Here is a 23,405-nt window from a genome sequence, read left to right on the forward strand (position 1 = left end):
CCGCAAAAATAATAAAATAGTAAAAATATAAATAAGAGGCCGCAAAGATAATAAAAATAAAAAATTATGAAACTAATATCTACCAGAAAGAAGCTAATAAATTTAATATAAACCGAGATTATAAATAATCAAAAATCATTAGTGGAAAAAGTGATTCGAAAACAATCGCTTTGTTATAAATTATCTAATTCTGATTAACGATTAGCGAATTAATATTCTCTGAACTGTATCGTATTTACATTTTACTCACAAAAACCTCAAGTAGAGAAAAAGTATAAGCAGTGTGCCTCATAGAGCAGTTAATATTTCTTTTATCGAAACAATTTCCGTTTTTTATAAAGAAATAATTAAATTAATCTTTCATAGAAAGTTTGCCGGTGAATTCGATTATTTCTTCCAACTCAATCTTTATTCATCATTAAACAAAATTATTCTCCAATTAATATTCTGGATAATTAAAAAAAAACTTAAAACACTCCGAAAGTTTTAATTTTCTAAAAATAATAGAAACAAAAAAAAAATAATTAAAAAAATTCAATTAAAAAATTAAATAATAATTAAAAAAAAATTCAATTAAAAAATAAAATAATTAAAAAAGAACTGAAAATATTCCTAAAATGGACCTTTTTACAAATAATAGAATCAAGGAAATAAAAATGCTTGAGCATTTAATAATAAAAGAATATTAAAGTATTAAAAAATCAAAATCCAGAGAAAAAAATAAATTATCTAATTATATTGAGAAACGAGGAAATTTTCATAAATCAAATTATAATTTTTAGGAAGTGTTTTTGTTACGAGAAAAAAAATGGTATATAATAATATTTCTAAAAATAACTATAAACTAGTTGTTAGGTAAATAAGAATTGTTAATTTTCACGAGGGCGTAAGACATAATCGCATTATAGTCACGGATAGTGGCAATGAAAGTTGAATAAAAATTGTAAATTCAGAGAGAGAGAGAGAGAGAGAGAGAGAAAGACTCAACTCCAACAGATCATGGAAAAGCTATAACAAGACTGAGATTAACAGCTCGGGCAATTAGCATCAAGAAATAGCAGTGAAAGTAGAATTTTATTTCTAATTCTAAAACAAGTTACGGTAAAGTCCTTTGGTAATTAATTTAATCGGTCAAATTATTCATTTTTTCTTTTCATTATCGATTTCAAGATATAAATTGAACATTTTTTTTCTTCTCGTTTTCATTCATTGAATAATTATTATTAAAATAGGCTCAAAAAAAAAAGCTTTTGTGAAATTAAACAACTTACAAAAAATTATTATAAAACATGAAGATATTGATTGCTCCGAGTCTTCGACTCGGAGCAATCAATATCTTCATGTTTTATAATAATTAAAAATCACCGACTAATAAAATCATTAATAATTTATTGTTTTCTAGAATTTTTAAACTAAAATTCTTCTTTAAATTAATAATTTTTGAAATTTTTTTTTTTGAAAATTATCAAATCCTTTTGTTTGCAATTAAATTTTACGAAATTTCATCAATTATTCGGAAACTTGAATTTGTAAAAATGTTTACTAAATTGAAATTAGTGTCTGACTTTTTGTTTTTGAATTAGTAAATTTTACTATTAAATTAGTAGAAATGACTATTTATTAGTAAAATCTGCTAATTCAAAAGCAAAAAGTCAGTCACTAATTCAAATTAGAAAAATTTTTACTAACTCAAATTTAGAGAGTTTAATATTCAATTATTATCTAAAATTTTAACTGAAATTCATATTTAAATCAATTTTTATTAGGAAATTCTACGAGAATTCAATTATTTAAATACAAATAAAATGCAAATAAATAATTCATTGAAGAATTGAATGTTTTTTAAAATTCAACTTTCATAAAGAATTTTATCAACAAATTTTTAAAATGATATTTAAAATTCTTTTCACGAATTTTAATAACATTTTTAAGAATAATTTCATTTTTCGAGAAACTAGATTAAAATTGTATTAAAAATAATTGAATTCCTGTAAAAAATTTCATTGAATTGAGAAAAGTTTTTTAAAATAATTAAAATTTTGCCAAAAATTTTATTAACATTTTTGAAACTTTTTTAAAATAATTGAATTTTGGAGAAAAATTTTATTATTTATAAAGATAAATGAAATTTTGGAGAGAATTTTTTTTAAACTTTTAACCGTAATTGAATTTCTGCGAAGAATTTTATTGCTTTTGAAAATAATTGAATTCTTTCAAGAAATTTAATTAAAAATGTATTAACAATAATACTTAAATATTCTAATAAATAAATTATAGGAAGGCTTTTTAAAATAATTGAATTTCTTTGATGAATTTTAATAAAACCTTTTCAAATTTCAATTATTTATAAAAATACAGGCTTTTAATATTCAATTATTTTCTACAATTTTAACTAAAATTCATTTTTGAATCAATTTTTATCAAAAAAATTCTACGAGAATTTAATTATTTAAATACAAATAAAATGCAAATAAATAATTTATTGAAATTGATTAAATATTTCTCATAATTGAATTCTCATAAAGAATTTTATGAACAAATTTTTTAAATATTAGAATTATTTCGACGAATTTTAATAAAATTTTTAAGAATAATGAAATTTTTCGAATTAATTTTTCGATTAAAATTATTTTAAATTCTGCGATGAGTTTCATTGTTTATAAAAATAATTGAATTATTGAATTGAATTCTTTCGAAGAATTTTATTATTTATGAAAATAATTGAATTCTTTCGAAGAATTTTATTAAATTTCTTGAAAATAATTTAATTTGTGCACAAAATTTTGTTATTTTGAATATAATTGAATTCTTGATAAGAATTTTGTTATAACTTTTGCAAATAATTGAATTCTTGGAGTCATTATATTAAAATTTTTAAGAAGAATTAATTTATTTTACAGAATTTTTTTAGAACTTTGAAAAATAATTAAATTATTTCAAATAATTTAATTAAAATTGTATTGTAAAATAATTGAATTCGTGAGAAGAATTTTGTTAAATTTTTTGAAAATAATTGAATTTCTGGAAAGAATTTTGTTACAACTTTTGCAAATAATTGAATTCTTGGAATAATTTTATTAAAATTTTAAAAGAAGAATTGATTTGTTTTGAAGACTTTTATTAAGAACTTTTAAAAATAATTAAATTATTTCAAAAAATTTAATTAAAATTGTATTCAAAATAATTACATTCTTGAAAAGATTTTTAACAACAAATTCTTAAATAATTCAATTCCTTTGACGAATTTAAATTAAAGTTTTAATCGAATAATTGCATTAGTCGAAGAATTCGATTAAAATCGTATTAAAAATAATTAAAATTCTGCGTTGAGTATTATTAATTATAAAAATAATTGAATCTCTTTAAAAAAAATTGATTATTTATGAAAATAATTGAATTATATTAAAATCGAATTAATTTTGAAATATTTAAGAAAAATTAGATTTCAAGAATAAGCACAATAACAATCAAAATTCCCTGACTTTTCCAGGTTTTTTCAAGGTTTATAAAATTCCCTGAAATTTTCAGGTTTTCTAGGTTTCCAGGTTGCGTGGCAACCCTGTTTAATTAAGAAATTAATTTTTCTTTAAATATATTAAATTAATTTTTTTAAGTGATGAAATTCAAAATTAATTTTTCGTGACAATATTCAATGAACTAAACGAATTTTTTCGCCTTTTTTCGTATTTTTAATCGACTGAAGTGATTTCCTTTTTGGACCTTGATCTGTAAAAGTGAAAATAATTATTTTTTACTCACATTATCGAGTGGTAAAACTAGAAAAGCTCCACCGCCAGCAACTTCAGTGACGATTGCCAAAAATTTTGGATTAACGGCGCAAAATTGTGAATCATGGGCGTTCTTGGTGATTTTAATGTTGTCGTAACATTTTTCTCTCTTCGCTGGTGCGCCATAAACGTGGCGGAATTTACTGCTCCGTACGCCACGGAACCATGACTGCAGACAAGTTAAAACGTTAATTAGTACAACAGTGTAAAATAATTCTTCACCCTCTCACAATTCAGTCAATGAACTATTATTCTATTATCATCATCAACGGCATCGAAATGAAAATTTCTTCTCAACAAAACACATTTTTACAAATACAGAATTGCAATTCATTTATTGAATAATTGAATGTTTCTTAAAAATTCAATTCCCATAAAGAATTTTATCGAGAAATTTTTAAATAATTGAATTATTTCGAAGAATTTTAATTAAATTTTTAAGAATAATTACATTTTTCGAGAAATTTGATTAAAATTGTATTAAAAATAATTGAAATACTGCGATGAATTTTATAATTATTTATGAAAATAATTGAATCCAAGAAGAATTTTATTATTTTTGAACAAATTTTAATTTTTGCGAAGAATGTTATTACTTTTGAAAATAATTGAATTTTTGCAATCATTTGTTATTTCTCTAAAATTCTCCAAATTATATCATTGTTTTTTATTAATTTAATTTCGGACTCTACGAACCTTTTTTTTCGAAAAAAAACTGAATTTTATAAACTTTAAGCAAATTTACAGAAGATGATAATTTACTTTATATTCGAAAATGAATAGACTGACAATAATTTAAATCGGTAGCATCTCACATAGTTTCTGATTTAAATAAAAATACAAAATATTCCGAAAGCCTTATAAGTTGTCAGATATAAAGACTCGCTTGTACTTTGTGTCTATTTAGAAGAAAATGAATAGACATAATAAAAAAAAAGAAGCGACTTTAATATTGCGTCTTTAAATTCAAGTGATTAAACATAAGAAAATATTCACATTATTAGCATAATGAAAAAATATATATTGAAAATACACTTATTGAAAATAGACAAAAATTATGCTGATCATAGAAGAGAATTATGTCACGTTTATTGATGACGTAGCTTCAAAATATTACGTCAGCGTTTAGCTGATTATTTAATTTTTAAATATTATAGAAAACTTCCTTGTCTTTTTAAGAAACAATCTTCAAAATCTATTTAATTTTCCAAAGAACTTTCAAAATCATCAAGTTATTTATATCTTCGAGTACAATTCAGAATTTAAGAATATCGTTCGTGATATTAATAATTTCCAGTCTTCGGAATAATTTTCCTCTAAAAATAAAGAACAAAACTTGTCAATATTCTACAATAAAGAAAACTTGTCGGAATGAGTCAGTTTGTTATTTTTTTTTTTTTATGTAATTCTGAATATAATTGATGATTCTAAGAAACTCTGTAGGATAAAAATCCGATGATTATCAACAAATGAATTTGATTTTTTATAAAACAAAAATTAATTTAATTTATAGAAAACAGTTGACTTCTAAAACATTAAAAGTTGCAAAGCGTCGAAATTCCATCAGAAAGTTCGGAATTTACTTTGTAAATAGTAAAAGGTTCAACATTTTTTTCCGTTGAGTCAAAATTAGTCCCAAGTTCATTAAAAATAATTTACAAAAGTCTTCAAGTAATAGAAAAAAATATTAAACTCAAATTACAGTTTTTAACATACGTTAGAAAAAAAAATTTACGACAAAATATTATTTTTGGAGCGAAATAATTTCGCTTCAGCGCATATACTAAAGGCACTGTCAGAATTTATGCATAAATATAAATGGAGAACATAAAATCAACATTTAGTGCTATATTTTACTGGAACGAAAATAAACATTGCATTTCCTTTAGAGAAAAATGCTTTCAGTCTATTGAAAAGTGAATTGTACTTATTGTTAGTCTATTTAATCACGCAAACTTAAAATACGAAATACTTAAAGATAGGTTCTTATTTAAAACTTCATATAGAAATTACAAAAAAATGTCTTTCGTTTAAAAAGAAAATGAAAACCCTTTTTTACTAAAAAAAATATTTCCTAATTTCTTTCGTTACAAAAGAAAGTTTATCTTTGGACACAATTAGTGGCAGAAGTAGTTTCTAATTGCAAGTGGAATGACAAAGCATTTAAAGAAAATATAGACATAAGTGTATAGCTCTATTTAAGTCTGTTTATTCTCGGTAAATGCTTTGTTCCACTATATTATAATTAGGATCAGCAAATAAAGTTTTATGAAAATAAAATCTCCATTATTCGAGGATTAATTTTGATAATAAAAATTATCTTTAGAAAGTGTTTTTTATACAAACTTTGTCAGTTATAGAATGTCAATTATTGTGAAATATTACTATTATTGTTAAATATGCTTTGGAACTATCAATTTTTTTTTATTAAACTGTTAAAAGAAGGAAAATTTCATTACTCGGTAATTAATATTCAAATTATAGTTTTAAATTTTAAGTAAAATTCATTATTTAATCAATTTTTATTAGGAAATTTTTCGAGAATTCAATTATTTAAATACAAAAATAAATAATTTAATAAATAATTGAATATTATGAAGAATTTTATCAAATTTTTTAAAAATAATTTACTTTTTCGGCGAATTAAAAAAAAATTTTAAAATAAATCCAATTTTCTATAATTTTATTTAAAATTGTATAAAAAATAATTTAAATTCTGAGGTAAGCTTTTGTTATTTATGAAAATAATTAAATTCTTGCAACGAATTTTATTAAAAAATTTTTTAAAGAATTGTATTCCTGTGAAGAATATTATTTGTGAAAATAATTGAATTCCGGAGAAAAATATTATTATTTATGAAAATAATTGATTTCTCGCCAAGAATTTTATTCAAATTTTTAAAAAATAATAATTGAATTTCTCAGAATTGTTTAAAACTTTTTCAAAAAAAAATTAAATCCCATCGAGAAAATTCATTGAAAAATTAAAAATAATCGAAATCTGACAAAGAATTTTATTAAATTTTTTTAAAAAAATTGAATTCCTGAACAAAATGTTTATTGTTTGAAAAGGATTGAATTCTTATTTTATTAAAATTTCTTAAATAATTGTTTCGAAGATTTTTTCAAACAATTTGACAATAATTTTGTGTTATGATCAATTTTTTATAATTTTTGAAATTTATAAAGCATTTTATTAAAAATTTTTTAAATAATTGAATTCTCGAGAAAAATTTGTTTATTTATGAAAATAATTAATTTCTTGCGAAGAATTGTATTAAATTTTTTTTTGAATAATTTAATTCCCATAAAAATCTCTATTATTCGTGGAAATAATTGAATTTTTAAAAAGAATTGTATTGAAAATTAAATTAACTAAATCTTGTAAAGAATTTTTTAAAAAATTTTATTTAAATATTTCAAAATAATTGAATTCTTTCGGCGAATTTAAAAAGAAATTATAATAATAAATGCAATTTTCTATCATTTTATTTAAAATTGTATAAAAAATATTTGAAATTCTGCTATAAGATTTTGTTATTTATAATTGAATTCTTGCAGCGAATTATATTATAATTTTTTTTAAAGAATTGAATTCCTGTGAAGAATTTTATTTGTGAAAATAATTAATTTCTTGTGAAGAATTATATTCAAATTTTTTTTAAATAATAGGTAATTGAATTTCTCAGAATTTTTTAAAACTTTTTCAAAAGAAATTAAATCCCATCGAGAAAATTCATTAAAAAAATTAAAAATAATTGAAATCTGACGAAGAATTTTATTCAAATTTTTTAAAATAATTCAATTCCCATAAAAAAATTAATTATTCGTGAAAATAATTAAATTTTTAATCGAAGAATTGTATTCAAAATTTTATTAAATAAATCTTGTCAAGAATTTTGCCAAAATTTTTTTAAATAAAATAGAATTTTGAAAAAAATTTTAATTAAATTTTTCGAAATAATTGAATTTCTCAGAACTTTTTTTTCAATTCTCTGAATATATTAGAATCTTTTTGAGAAATTTCATTAAAAAATGAAAAATAATTGAATTGGATCGAAGAAATTTATTAAAAAAAATACATTATAATAATCGTAAGTTTCCTTTCCGTTAGCAAATTATCTGCATTCATTTGTTTGTTTTGAAAATTAAATTTTGTGGGTTAAGTATTGGCATTTTTTATATATTTTTTAATGTCAAACTTTTTAATGTGGAAAATACTTTACTTATTAAATTGTCTCGACTCTTTGGTAAAAAATCTAAAATTATCGAAAATTATCAAAAGTTCAAAAATCCGAATTTCTTAAAATTCAACATTTTTTCCTCTCTTTTATGGGATTTAGCTTCATTATTTTTGTGCTTTTGGAAAATACTTTACTTATTAAATTGTCTCGACTCTTTGGTAAAAAATCTAAAATTATCGAAAATTATAAAAAGTTCAAAAATCCGAATTTCTTAAAATTCAAAATTTTTTCCTCTCTTTTATGGGATTTAGCTTCATTATTTTTGTGCTTTTGGAAAATACTTTACTTATCACATTGTCTCGACTCATTGGTAAAAAATCTAAAATTATCAAAAATTCGAAAAAATTCAAAAATCCGAATTTCTTAAAATTCAACATTTTTTCCTCTCTTTTATGGGATTTAGCTTCATTATTTTTGTGCTTTTGGAAAATACTTTACTTATTAAATAATCTTGACTCTTTGGTAAAAAATCTAAAATTATCAAAAATTCGAAAAAATTCAAAAATCCGAATTTCTTAAAATTCAACATTTTTTCCTCTCTTTTATGGGATTTAGCTTCATTATTTTTGTGCTTTTGGAAAATACTTTACTTATTAAATAATCTTGACTCTTTGGTAAAAAATCTAAAATTATCAAAAATTCGAAAAAATTCAAAAATCCGAATTTCTTAAAATTCAACATTTTTTCCTCTCTTTTATGGGATTTAGCTTCATTATTTTTGTGCTTTTGGAAAATACTTTACTTATTAAATTGTCTCGACTCTTTGGTAAAAAATCTAAAATTATCGAAAATTATCAAAAGTTCAAAAATCCGAATTTCTTAAAATTCAACATTTTTTCCTCTCTTTTATGGGATTTAGCTTCATTATTTTTGTGCTTTTGGAAAATACTTTACTTATTAAATTGTCTCGACTCTTTGGTAAAAAATCTAAAATTATCGAAAATTATCAAAAGTTCAAAAATCCGAATTTCTTAAAATTCAACATTTTTTCCTCTCTTTTATGGGATTTAGCTTCATTATTTTTGTGCTTTTGGAAAATACTTTACTTATTAAATAATCTTGACTCTTTGGTAAAAAATCTAAAATTATCAAAAATTCGAAAAAATTCAAAAATCCGAATTTCTTAAAATTCAACATTTTTTCCTCTCTTTTATGGGATTTAGCTTCATTATTTTTGTGCTTTTGGAAAATACTTTACTTATTAAATTGTCTCGACTCTTTGGTAAAAAATCTAAAATTATCGAAAATTATCAAAAGTTCAAAAATCCGAATTTCTTAAAATTCAACATTTTTTCCTCTCTTTTATGGGATTTAGCTTCATTATTTTTGTGCTTTTGGAAAATACTTTACTTATTAAATAATCTTGACTCATTGGTAAAAAATCTAAAATTATCAAAAATTCGAAAAAATTCAAAAATCCGAATTTCTTAAAATTCAACATTTTTTCCTCTCTTTTATGGGATTTAGCTTCATTATTTTTGTGCTTTTGGAAAATACTTTACTTATTAAATAATCTTGACTCTTTGGTAAAAAATCTAAAATTATCAAAAATTCGAAAAAATTCAAAAATCCGAATTTCTTAAAATTCAACATTTTTTCCTCTCTTTTATGGGATTTAGCTTCATTATTTTTGTGCTTTTGGAAAATACTTTACTTATTAAATTGTCTCGACTCTTTGGTAAAAAATCTAAAATTATCGAAAATTATCAAAAGTTCAAAAATCCGAATTTCTTAAAATTCAACATTTTTTCCTCTCTTTTATGGGATTTAGCTTCATTATTTTTGTGCTTTTGGAAAATACTTTACTTATTAAATTGTCTCGACTCTTTGGTAAAAAATCTAAAATTATCGAAAATTATCAAAAGTTCAAAAATCCGAATTTCTTAAAATTCAACATTTTTTCCTCTCTTTTATGGGATTTAGCTTCATTATTTTTGTGCTTTTGGAAAATACAATACTTATCACATTGTCTCGACTCATTGGTAAAAAATCTAAAATTATCAAAAATTCGAAAAAATTCAAAAATCCGAATTTCTTAAAATTCAACATTTTTTTCTCTCTTTTATGGGATTTAGCTTCATTATTTTTGTGCTTTTGGAAAATACTTTACTTATAAAATAATCTTGACTCTTTGGTAAAAAATCTAAAATTATCGAAAATTATCAAAAGTTCAAAAATCCGAATTTCTTAAAATTCAACATTTTTTCCTCTCTTTTATGGGATTTAGCTTCATTATTTTTGTGCTCTTGGAAAATACTTTACTTATTAAATTGTCTCGACTCTTTGGTAAAAAATCTAAAATTATCGAAAATTATCAAAAGTTCAAAAATCCGAATTTCTTAAAATTCAACATTTTTTCCTCTCTTTTATGGGATTTAGCTTCATTATTTTTGTGCTTTTGGAAAATACAATACTTATCACATTGTCTCGACTCATTGGTAAAAAATCTAAAATTATCAAAAATTCGAAAAAATTCAAAAATCCGAATTTCTTAAAATTCAACATTTTTTTCTCTCTTTTATGGGATTTAGCTTCATTATTTTTGTGCTTTTGGAAAATACTTTACTTATTAAATAATCTTGACTCTTTGGTAAAAAATCTAAAATTATCGAAAATTATCAAAAGTTCAAAAATCCGAATTTCTTAAAATTCAACATTTTTTCCTCTCTTTTATGGGATTTAGCTTCATTATTTTTGTGCTTTTGGAAAATACTTTACTTATTAAATTGTCTCGACTCTTTGGTAAAAAATCTAAAATTATCGAAAATTATCAAAAGTTCAAAAATCCGAATTTCTTAAAATTCAACATTTTTTCCTCTCTTTTATGGGATTTAGCTTCATTATTTTTGTGCTTTTGGAAAATACATTACTTATCACATTGTCTCGACTCATTGGTAAAAAATCTAAAATTATCAAAAATTCGAAAAAATTCAAAAATCCGAATTTCTTAAAATTCCACATTTTTTTCTCTCTTTTATGGGATTTAGCTTCATTATTTTTGTGCTTTTGGAAAATACTTTACTTATTAAATAATCTTGACTCTTTGGTAAAAAATCTAAAATTATCGAAAATTATCAAAAGTTCAAAAATCCGAATTTCTTAAAATTCAACATTTTTTCCTCTCTTTTATGGGATTTAGCTTCATTATTTTTGTGCTTTTGGAAAATACTTTACTTATTAAATTGTCTCGACTCTTTGGTAAAAAATCTAAAATTATCGAAAATTATCAAAAGTTCAAAAATCCGAATTTCTTAAAATTCAACATTTTTTCCTCTCTTTTATGGGATTTAGCTTCATTATTTTTGTGCTTTTGGAAAATACTTTACTTATTAAATTGTCTCGACTCTTTGGTAAAAAATCTAAAATTATCGAAAATTATCAAAAGTTCAAAAATCCGAATTTCTTAAAATTCAACATTTTTTCCTCTCTTTTATGGGATTTAGCTTCATTATTATTTGAATTTTTATTCAAGAGAAAAAATGGAAAACTGAAAAAATTTAGAAACTTTTAAAAATTCCAGGCCTTTTCCATGATTTCCCTGATTTCCAGAAGCCTTTTAAAAATTCCATACCATTTCCATGATTTCCATGATTTCCAGATTCTGTAGGAACCCTGCTTTTGTCTGACTTTCTTCTAAATTATCGAATTCAGTGATTTCTGGGGTGAATTTGGTTAAGTTTTAAAATGATTAATTTCTATTTGAATTCGTTTTTTTTTAATGTAGAAAATCTGATGTTAATTTAATTCTTTTTTCGTTATGCACGGCAAAAAATATTTAGCTGGATGAACTACAGATTTCACTTTAGTAGCGAAATTATTCAGTGCTTCAATTAATACTTTCGTTATTCTAGAGAAACTTATCGCTATTTCAAGTAAAACTTTTTTCAGTGTGTAATAATTATTATTTCTTTAAAAAGTATTTAATTTAAAATGGCTTTATAAAATAAGCAATGCAAAAGATGACCCAGATACTAATTGTAATTGTTCTAGCCATAGTTTAAGTCTAGTAATGTAAATTCTATTTAAATTGAGACCATTGAGTGAAATTATTTGAATTTTAGTTAGTTAAATCTCTTTGTTAGGTTATAATAATTATTTCTTTAAAATTTTTTAAATTGTTTAAAATAAGCAGCCCCAAACAACATTCCCGCGCGCTTGCGCGCGGATAGTTTGGCTAGTTGATAAGTAATTGAATTCCTGTGAAATTTTTATTACATAAAATTTTGTTTAAATAATTGAATGCTTTTGGAAAATGTTATTAAAATAGTAGATATTAAAAATAATTGAAATAATTTCTAAGTAATAATTTTATGGCAGTTTTTGAAGAATTAAGTTATTTAAAAATAATCTGTTGTCAGAAATAGAAAAAATTGAAGGTTTTGTATTAGAGTTCTTGACAATTTCATATTTTATGAGACAAACAAAAATTACTCTAAAATTCAGAATTTTCTTATAAATTCTAAAAATTAAATTTTTTCCAGTACTTTTCACAAAAATCCCTGACTTTTCCCTGATTTCCCTGACCTGTGTCAATCCTGATTAAAGGAAAGCTTATTTTCAGTCTATTCATTTTCCAATAAAAAAATAAATGACCATCTTCTCATTAATAATTCAAGTTAATTGTTTACTGAGCTAAAAATTGAAGTAGATAATAAATGAAATCAATAAAATGCAAATTTAATTCGTGAATCAAAACAAAATTTTTTTTACAAATTGCCGTGTGAATAAATAAACATAATTTTGGTTACAATAAATTTAGTGACTCACCTGTTTGTCGTTGGTCATGACTGACAATTGCCAGGATCAAAATACAGACGTAGAATTCATGTGTCGAAGACAATATGATTGAAGTAGATATTGACAAGCCAGTCCATGCAAAGAACAAAATTCAACTACTGAGAAATCACTGTAGATAAACGGCTACAAAATGCGATTTTTTCACTTTTTTTTACTGGAAAAAAGAAACAGAAAACAACAATTCTAACTAAAAAAGAAAACAGAACACATAAAATTATAATAATAAAATAATATTAAAGGAGAAATTGAATAGAATGAATAAATAAATAGAATTAATAAAATGCTAATAAAATACTAATAAAATACTAAAAAATAGAAAATTCACAAAGAACAAAAGAAATCCTAATTTTTGACTATAAAAATAAAAAGAGACAAAATTTATTTAATCCTTTTAATCTGATCTCTGGAGAGCTGATGAAAGTGAAGATTAAATTAATTGCTCTCGATGCAAAATTATAATAATGTGAATTTAAAAAAAAATTGCTACTCAATTAAGATTAAGAAAGAGGGAATAATGGATTAGACCAGATGGCTGATAAGAAAATGAGAATTTAGCGAGGTACTAATTAGGATTAACAAATTGTTATCAATTCTAATCCAGTTATTCATTCGAGTTGCTATTCCTATCACTGAGTTCTGGAATGCTTAACTATTCAACATTATGCATGCGTATCAATTACCATATTTGCGTGTTTCGAATGTACGTCAGTGTTCGCCAAAAAAAAAACAATACGAACTTTTAAGATTTATTATTAATTAATTTTAATCATTTTGCTATTTTTATACCTATATAGAAATTTTCTTAGAATCTTCTCTCAATTTAAAACAAGTCTATTTAAATGTAAATAAAAAATATTTATTTTAACTGAAATAAATAAAATAAAAAATTGTTTATTTCAACTGAAATAAATAAAATAAAAATTGTTTATTTCAACTGAAATAAATAAAATAAAAATTGTTTATTTCAACTGTAATAAATAAATAGAAAATATTTTATTTCAATTGAAGTAAAAATCAATAAATAGAAAATTTGTATTTCTATTTGAGTAAAAATAAAAAAAAAAAGGTTTTACTTCAATTACAATAAAAAAAAATAATTGTAAATATTTATTCCAAATAAAATAAACAGAAGAAAATACAAAACAGAAAATTTTTTACAATTTTTTTGTTGCGGGCATTTATCTTTGAAATTTTGAATCTACTCAACGAATCGTGAGTTAAGTTCAGTGAAAGGAATTTTTGAAAAGTGAATACGACTCGTAAAAGTGAATACGAATATTATCACTGCAAGATAATTAAATCTTAAATTCAGTGATAAGAATAAATTTATGCTTCTTTTGAAAAAAAAAAATCGCGCTTCTTCTCGGTCAGAGTAGAAAAGAATTAAATAGACAATTACTGAGAATAAAAAACTTAGAATATAGATCAATTATTTTATCGATTCGAATCGAACAATTTGTTTCAATTCTCACATTTCGGTTAAATCGCAATTTCAATCAAAAAAAAAAACGAAGACAAAAAAATTAAAAAGGAAGAATTTAAAGAAGAAAAGCAATGAAACGAAAATAAAATCGAAGCTTAACAAAATAGGGAGCCAAGAATAATTGATATAAATTTTTCCAGGAAAATTAAAAACTAATTAAAAGAAAAGTCGAAATTGTTTACAATTTCGACTTTTCTTTTAATTAGTTTTTAATTTGATTTTCACTCCGAACAACATAATTGAACCAATAAAATAAGTAAATGACGAATTAAAATCTAAAAAAGAAAAAATAAAAGAATTGTCTTTAAAAATTTATAAAAAGGTAAAAAAAAATGTTCGATCCAAAAATCTCGAATCGATTTCCTCTCAATATTACCGTAAATATTAGGGTATCATTAGCGTGTCAAGGATCGTTGAGGGCAAAGTTTATGAGCACACATCACAGGGGTATATTATCAACTTGTAAAAAAATCCGAAAAAATTAAATGGCACAGTTGGCAAATTATTTTTGCGCACAATTATCCTGATTACACTTAGAAAAGAGAAAAAGATAACACAAATTGAATTTTGCAAAAAAAAAAAAAGATTGCAACAACGAAAAAGCAAGAAATAATATTGTAATGCACGACGCGAAGTACTAGCATCGACTGAAAGCTGATTCTAAGCCCCAAGGTGTATACATACGAACACGTGACTACAGTACATTGCAGTGTGGTACATTCTACATGTAATATCAATACTACTCGACATCAATAAATCCAAAAACAGAAAGAAATTTTCAAGCTACGATATTCTATTTTCTACCCTTATTTTGTCTGAATTTTAATTTATCTGAACTAATTTTTTTTTTCAGAAGCTGACCCTGGGTAAAACTTTTTTTTCTGTCCAATGTGGTCGGTGTTTACGGATGATTTGAGAAGTGTGTGCTTTAAGTTTTAAACACTTTTCAATATTATTCATGATCTAGTATGAAGATAGTTGGTTTTTTCAGGACCATCTCAAGGATATGACTCAAGTTAATTGTTTGCTGAGTAGATGCAGGAATTAAAAAAAATCAGAGATATAAAGGAGGCGAGTCTTTACGAATAGGTATGGCAATTGCAACCATGAACAAGTCATTGACATAGTTGAACAACAAATTAAACTCTCTTCAAAATTTCTCAATATTGATTTCTCCCCTTGCATAGCATTGATAATGTATGAGAATCAACATTCCTTCAGAATTCACATTTCACTGCATAAATATAAATAGTGACATTGAAACTATAAAATGTTGATGTCAGTTAACATGGAAAGACGTCTCTTCCTCATCAGAATAAATGCTTTGATAAAAAAAACAACAACAACAACAAATTAAAATGCTAAAACAGTTGGAAAGTATAAAAGAAGAGAAAATACTAATGATTTTACAAGTATCTAATATATGAGCAATTTAGAGCAGTGAAATGTCGAATCTGTCAACCGAGAGAAATTTACTTCATTAATGTTAAATATCCAAAAGGTCAGTAAAACTTGTTTTTCGCAAAGGAGCGAAGAGAGAAAAAGGAAAAGTTTTGAAAAGGAGAATTTTTAACTTTCCATTTAGGGAAAATTTTCTTGCTTAACATGTGATTAGGATTACAAGAGACATTAGAGAAATGATCACTGAGGGGGCATGGAACATGAAACGTTCCTGATAGGAAACTGTTTTTTCGCAAACATTTAGTTAAAAATTGTATAGTGCTGCCACGCAAACCTGGAAAACCTGGAAATGTCAGGGAATTTTATAAACCTTGAAAAAACCTGGAAAAGTTAGGGAATTTTGATCGGAATCCTGGAAAATTATTGTTTTCTAAAGTTATTGTGCTTATTCTTGAAATCTAATTTTTCTTAAATATTTCAAAATTAATTCGATTTTAATACAATCGATTTTAATATAATTCAATTATTTTCATAAATAATCAATGTTTTTAAAGAGATTCAATTATTTTTATAATTAAATAATACTCAACGCAGAATTTTAATTATTTTTAATACGATTTTAATCGAATTCTTCGACTAATGCAATTATTCGATTAAAACTTTAATTTAAATTCGTCAAAGGAATTATTTAAGAATTTGTTGTTAAAAATCTTCTCTAGAATTTAATTATTTTCAATACAATTTTAATTAAATTTGTTGAAATAATTTAATTATTTTTAAAAGTTCTTAATAAAAGTCTTCAAAACAAATCAATTCTTCTTTTAAAATTTTAATAAAATTATTCCAAGAATTCAATTATTTGCAAAAGTTGTAACAAAATTCTTTCCAGAAATTCAATTATTTTCAAAAAATTTAACAAAATTCTTCTCACGAATTCAATTATTTTACAATACAATTTTAATTAAATTATTTTAAATAATTTAATTATTTTTCAAAGTTCTAAAAAAAATTCTGTAAAATAAATCAATTCTTCTTAAAAATTTTAATATAATGACTCCAAGAATTCAATTATATCCAAAAGTTGTAACAAAATTCTTATCAAGAATTCAATTATATTCAAAATAACAAAATTTTGTGCACAAACTAAATTATTTTCAAGAAATTTAATAAAATTTTTCGAAAGAATTCAATTCAATAATTCAATTATTTTTATAAGCAATGAAACTCATCGCAAAATTTAAAATAATTTTAATCGAAAAATTAATTCGAAAAATTTCATTATTCTTAAAAATTTTATTAAAATTCGTCGAAATAATTCTAATATTTAAAAAATTTGTTGATAAAATTCTTTATGAGAATTCAATTATGAGAATTATTTAATCAATTATTCAATAAATTATTTATTTGCATTTTATTTGTATTTAAATAATTAAATTCTCGTAGAATTTTTTTGATAAAAATTGATTCAAAAATGAATTTTAGTTAAAATTGTAGAAAATAATTGAATATTAAAAGCCTGTATTTTTATAAATAATTGAAATTTGAAAAGGTTTTATTAAAATTCATCAAAAAAATTCAATTATTTAAGAAGTCTTCCTATAATTTATTTATTAGAAATTTAAATTAATTACGGTTAAAAGTTTTTAAAAAATTCTCTTCAAAATTTCATTTATCTTTATAAATAATAAAATTTTTCTCCAAAATTCAATTATTTTAAAAAAGTTTCAAAAATGTTTTAAAAATGTTAATAAAATTTCTTGGGAAACTTTCAATCATTTTCAAAAACTTTTCTCAATTCAATCAAATTTTTTACAGAAATTCAATTATTTTTAATTCAATTTTAATCTAATTTCTCGAAAAATGAAATTATTCTTAAAAATGTTATTAAAATTCGTCAAAAGAATTCAATTATTTTCATAAATAATAAAATTCTTCGAAAGAATTTAATTTCATAATTCAATTATTTTTATAAACAATGAAACTCATCGCATAATTTCAAATAATTTTAATCGAATAATTAATTCGAAAAATTTAATTATTCTTAACAATTTTATTAAACTTCGTCGAAATAATTCTAACATTTAAAAAATTTGTTGATAAAATTCTTTATGAGAATTCAATTATAAGAATTATTTAATCAATTATTCAATAAATTATTTATTTGCATTTTATTTGTATTTAAATAATTAAATTCTCGTAGAATTTTTTTGATAAAAATTGATTCAAAAATTAATTTTAGTTAAAATTGTAGAAAATAATTGAATATTAAAAGCCTGTATTTTTATAAATAATTGAAATTTGAAAAGGTTTTATTAAAATTCATCAAAGAAATTCAATTATTTTAAAAAGCCTTCCTATAATTTATTTATTAGAATATTTAAGTATTATTGTCAATACATTTTTAATTAAATTTCTTGAAAGAATTCAATTATTTTCAAAAGCAATAAAATTCTTCGCAGAAATTCAATTACGGTTAAAAGTTTAAAAAAAATTCTCTTCAAAATTTCATTTATCTTTATAAATAATAAAATTTTTCTCCAAAATTCAATTATTTTAAAAAAGTTTCAAAAATGTTTCAAAAATGTTAGTAAAATTTTTGGCGAAATTTCAATTATTTTCAAAAACTTTTCTCAATTCAATGAAATTTTTTACAGAAATTCAATTATTTTTAATACAATTTTAATCTAGTTTCTCGAAAAATGAAATTATTCTTAAAAATGTTATTAAAATTCGTCAAAAGAATTTTAAATATCATTTTAAAAATTTGTTGATAAAATTCTTTATGAAAGTTGAATTTTAAAAAACATTCAATTCTTCAATAAATTATTTATTTGCATTTTATTTGTATTTAAATAATTGAATTCTCGTAGAATTTCCTAATAAAAATTGATTTAAATATGAATTTCAGTTTAAATTTTACATAATAATTGAATATTAAACTCTCTAAATTTGAGTTAGTATCAAAATGTTTTCTAATTTGAATTAGTGACTAGATTTTACTAATAAATAGTCGTTTCTACTAATTTAATAGTAAAATTTACTAATTCAAAAGCCAAAAGTCAGACACTAATTCCAATTTAGTAAACATTTTTACAAATTCAAATTTATAGACAAAGTATTATAGCGTGAATTTTTAGAAATAATTGAATTTTGAATATTTGAATTTTTCATACTTTTAACTGAAAATTGTGTAGATTTAATTTTTTTTAAAAAGTTTGATTAAATTTTTTTAAGTTATTTGAAGTTTTTATTTTCTAATATATATTTGATTGAATAATTTACGAATAATCGATAAAATTTCGTAAAATTGAATTGCAAACAAATAATTTTTAAAAAAAATTTTCAAAAATTATTAAAAATAATTAATTTTAAGAAGAATTTTAGTTTAAAAATATTTCGGAAAACAATAATTGAATTGAAGTGATGAAAGTAATTTTGAATAAGTTACAGTAACAATATTCTTATAATATTATAATTAATAATGATTTTATCACTCGGTCATTTTTAATTATTTATAAAACATAAAGACATCGATTGCTCCGAGTCGAAGACTTGGAGTGATATCGATTTCTTCATGTTTTATAATATTTTTTTTGTATGTTGTTTAATTTCACAAAAGTTTGAATTTGAATTTTTTTGAAAATCTTATGGAAAAATTATAATGACTAATTATTTAATTTTGTAAAATATAAATGTAGTTTTAAAACCCTGGAAAAATTCTTAATCTGGAAAAGTCAGGGAATTTGTAATGAGCAAAAGCGTGGCAACCCTGATAATAGAAAATAGCAAGCAGCCTCTAAAAATTAATTATTCGAATAAAAATTCGATCAAAATGAAAAAATTGAAAATTACTCGACCCAATGAAAACGATTTCAAAGAAATTGTCTCATGTGACCTAAAAATTTCTAAGCACAATATATAATAGTGCGGTTTATGATAGAAAACTATTACTGTCGCAGTCCGCGGGGATAAAAATATATATATAATTACACTTATATTATTTTCTATCGACGGAAGTTGAAACGGTAGAACTATCTTTTATAATCGTGTCATTAATGGGACATGCATGGTCTTAATCAGGCGTATGTAATATGGTAGGATGGACTCTCTCAGCACATGCTAAATATGTACGAACGTGAACCTAATTACACGGTTTAATGATCGTATGTTGTCCCTCAGTGTAGCAAGTGCAATATTGATTTGAATCTTCAAAGTGGCCACCCCACCCTTCTCTCCCTCCTCATCCTATACATTTTAACTGAAAGAAAAAGGCGTGGGTGGTATTTTTAGAAATCCACCCATCCGATCGAAGGACCTAGTTACTTCCATTATCGTTGATTGCACATATCGTACAGACCTTATCTTCCATTCTGTCGCCACTATCGATTGAAGCTGCACTCACTACTTGCTGTTCACAAAAGTTTAAGATAAAAAAAATGGCATGAATATTTTTCTTAAAACTCATTACTTTGAAATTCCAATTTTATAAAATTAGTTCTAGGATAATACAGAATTTGAGATTTTTATCGGATAATGGTGAAATATTATTTCCATCAGTCGAATCGAGGTTTGAATCCGTACCCATGCCAATCATGCTACAAAAATTTGATTTCCTAGCTTCTTTCCTGAGTTTCGCAATCAGACGAAAATAATTGAATTTTTCCAAAGAATTGCATTAAAATTATTGAAATATTTAAATTCATTCAAGAAATGTAATGAAAAATGAATTGAAAATAATTATTATACTCTATAAGAAAGAAATTCTATCAAGTTTTTTTAAGAATTGAATTTTTTCGAAGAATTTATTCAAATTTTTAAGAATTGGAAATTATATTAAAAACAATTGAAATCCTACAATAAATTTTATTATTTATGAAAATAATTGAATTTTTGTCACTGAACTTTAATAAAGTATTTTAAATATAATTGCATTCTTGAGAAGAATTTTAAATAATCTTTTTTAAGAAATGTTTTTTTTTCAAAAAATTTTATATGAAAATTGTTTTTTAAATAATTGAATTTCTTTGAAAATTGTATATTATTTATGAAAACAATTGAATTTTTGCAAAGAATTTTATTAAAATTTTGCAAAAATAATTGAATTCCTAAAAAGAATTTTCTTATTTTTAAAAATAATTGAACTCATGGGAAGAATTTTATTATTAAAAAATAATTATTTAATTTAAATTTCAATTTTCAATTTTTATTTGTTTACCTATTATTTAATTATAATTATTTTTAAAAGTAATTGAATTCTCGGGAAGTTTATTAATTTTTTTTTAATAATTGAATTCTTGAGAAGAATTTTATAAAAATTTATGAAAATAACACAGGTCAACAAAAAAAGACTAACTTTTTTTTTATGAGATATCGGAATGGTTTCCGATGTATTTTTGGACGCTGAACACGATCCCGACTTCCAAAATTGCCCATCACGTCAGGATTTTGAGAAAAGTGGGGGTAAAGACCCCAAAAACGCTTTTTTGAGGATTTTCAACATTTTTTTTCTCTTTAACCTGACGTGCTAGAGACTTCCACAAGGTCTTAAATTAAAGCTTGTAATGTGCACTAGAAGACCCATATCAATAAAATAAAAAAAATTAGAAGTTTTTTTAAAAAATGGGGTCGAAGGCACCAAAAAGGTGGGTTTTTCGATTGCTTTAATAGACTTCATGCTATTGCTTGGATTCGCTTAAAATTTGTTACTCGGGGTTTTTGGAGTCGTAGATTACGAATCCAAAATTAGTTTTTAAAAATTTAAAATGTCGGAACCAAGATGGCAGATATAAAAATTAAGAATTTCTTGGATTCGCTTAAAAGTTTGTTACTTCAGGGTTTTGGGATCGCTGATTACGAATTCGCCATTTTGAATGTTTGAAAACTAATATCGGATTTGTAATCAGCGACCCCAAAAACCCTAAGTAACCATTTTCAATCGAATCCAAGCAATTGCAAGAAGTCTATTAAAGCAATGTAAAAACACACATTTTTTAGTGTCTTCAACCCCATTTTTTAAAAAAAATCTTAATTTTTTTTATTTTATGGATATGGGTCTTGTAGTGCACATTACAAGCTTTAATTTAAGACCTTGTGGAAGTCTCTAGCACGTCAGGTTAAAGAGAAAAAAAAATGTTGAAAATCCTCAAAAAAGCGTTTTTGGGGTCTTTACCCCCCACTTTTCTCAAAATCCTGACGTGATGGGCAATTTTGGAAGACGGGATCGTGTTCAGCGTCCAAAAATACATCGGAAACCATTCCTATATCTCATAAAAAAAATGTTAGTCTTTTTTTGTTGACCTGTGTAATTGAATTCTTTCAACATTTTTTATTAAAATTGTATTGAAAACAATTTATTCAATTATTATAAAGAATTTCATTAAAATTTCGAAAGAATTTAATTATTTCCATTAATAATACAATTATTCGCAAGAATTCAATTATTAAAAATTTTTTTTTATAAATATTAATAAAATTTTTCGCAAAAAATTCAATTATTTTGAGAAATTTTAAATTCATCACGAAAATTCAATTATTTTCAATTATAAATTTTTAATTTTCTGTAAAGAATTCCATTATTTTATTTATTTTCAATGAAATTTTAATTTTCTGGAAAGAATTCAATTATTTTCAATGAAATTTTAATTTTCTGGAAAAAATTCAATTATTTTTTTTTAAGTTTAAAAAAATTCTTCTCAGAAATTCAATTACTTTTGAAGAATTCAATTCAAATTTTATTTAAAATAATATATTTTCAATAATTAAATATCAAAGGACGTTAAAGATTATTAATATTAAAAAATAATAGTTGAATCCTTATTCGAGAAATTTTATTAAAATTGTATTGAAATTAATTCAATTCTTTTCTTCATTTTTAATATTTATGAAAAATAATTTTGTATTCTTGTGAAGAATTTTACTGAAAAATTATTTATTGTTTAAAAAAACTTTAATAAAATCTTTCACAGGAATTCAATTATTATAAATACAATTTTTCAATAATATTTCTTAGAAGAATTCAATTATTCGCAAAAATTTTAATATTGTGAAAATTTTAATTTTCTGGAGATAATTCAATTTTTTTTAAACACTTTAATTCAATTCTTCGACAGAATTCAATTATTTCCATTATTCCAATTCTTCGCAAGAATTCAATTAATAAAAAAAATTAAATTCTCCGAAAAAATTCAATTACCTTTATATTAATAAAATTTTTCGCGAAAATTTTAATTATTTTGAGAAAATAAATAGGAAAAAGTCGCATTTTTTGAAAATAGTCGACTATAGGGACAAAATTATTATGGATTTTCAGTTTCTACAAGTTTTATGCAATATGGAAAAGTATTGAAAAAAATTAGGTTGCTCGAAAGGTCTCTAGAATCTTCCCAAGAGTTTCTACTTTTTTTTTTTTTTTTTTTTTTTTTTGTGAAACATAATTGAAGATGGAAGGAACGAAACTCTGCAATTTAAAAAAAAAGAATGAAGGAAGTAGAAGGTGGATTATTACAGAGTTTATGATCCATGCGTATGCTTGAGTGAATGGAGTAATTTGAAATTCTATTTTCTTGAAATGTACAGTTCGCTCCGAGTTTGTTTCCTACATCGATTCTTTAATTCACAAAACATTATTATTATTATTATTTTTCCTCTTCTCCTTCTATTGCAACTTGGTTCTAAAACTAAATTGTTTCAAGT

The 23,405-nt window shown here is 22.7% G+C and overlaps 1 protein-coding gene across 4 annotated transcripts in view; it reads right to left on the minus strand.

Moving 5' to 3' along the window:
• The window catches only part of LOC122500554 (coronin-2B-like), a 40,790-nt gene that overhangs the window by 9,347 nt on the left and 8,038 nt on the right, over nucleotides 1–23,405 (minus strand). For 2 of the 4 annotated variants that reach the window (XM_043609533.1, XM_043609532.1), the window contains one exon: nucleotides 3,760–3,957. In XM_043609533.1, coding sequence (XP_043465468.1) covers nucleotides 3,760–3,957 — 198 coding nt within the window. Of the gene's footprint in view, nucleotides 1–3,759; nucleotides 3,958–12,799; nucleotides 12,984–14,688; nucleotides 14,972–23,405 lie in introns of those variants that run through there. The other 2 variants (XM_043609534.1, XM_043609535.1) reach the window with 2 other exon arrangements.

The sequence above is a fragment of the Leptopilina heterotoma genome, unplaced genomic scaffold (genome assembly GCF_015476425.1).
Source record: "Leptopilina heterotoma isolate Lh14 unplaced genomic scaffold, ASM1547642v1 Lhet_188, whole genome shotgun sequence".
Taxonomy (NCBI): Eukaryota; Metazoa; Arthropoda; class Insecta; order Hymenoptera; family Figitidae; genus Leptopilina; species Leptopilina heterotoma.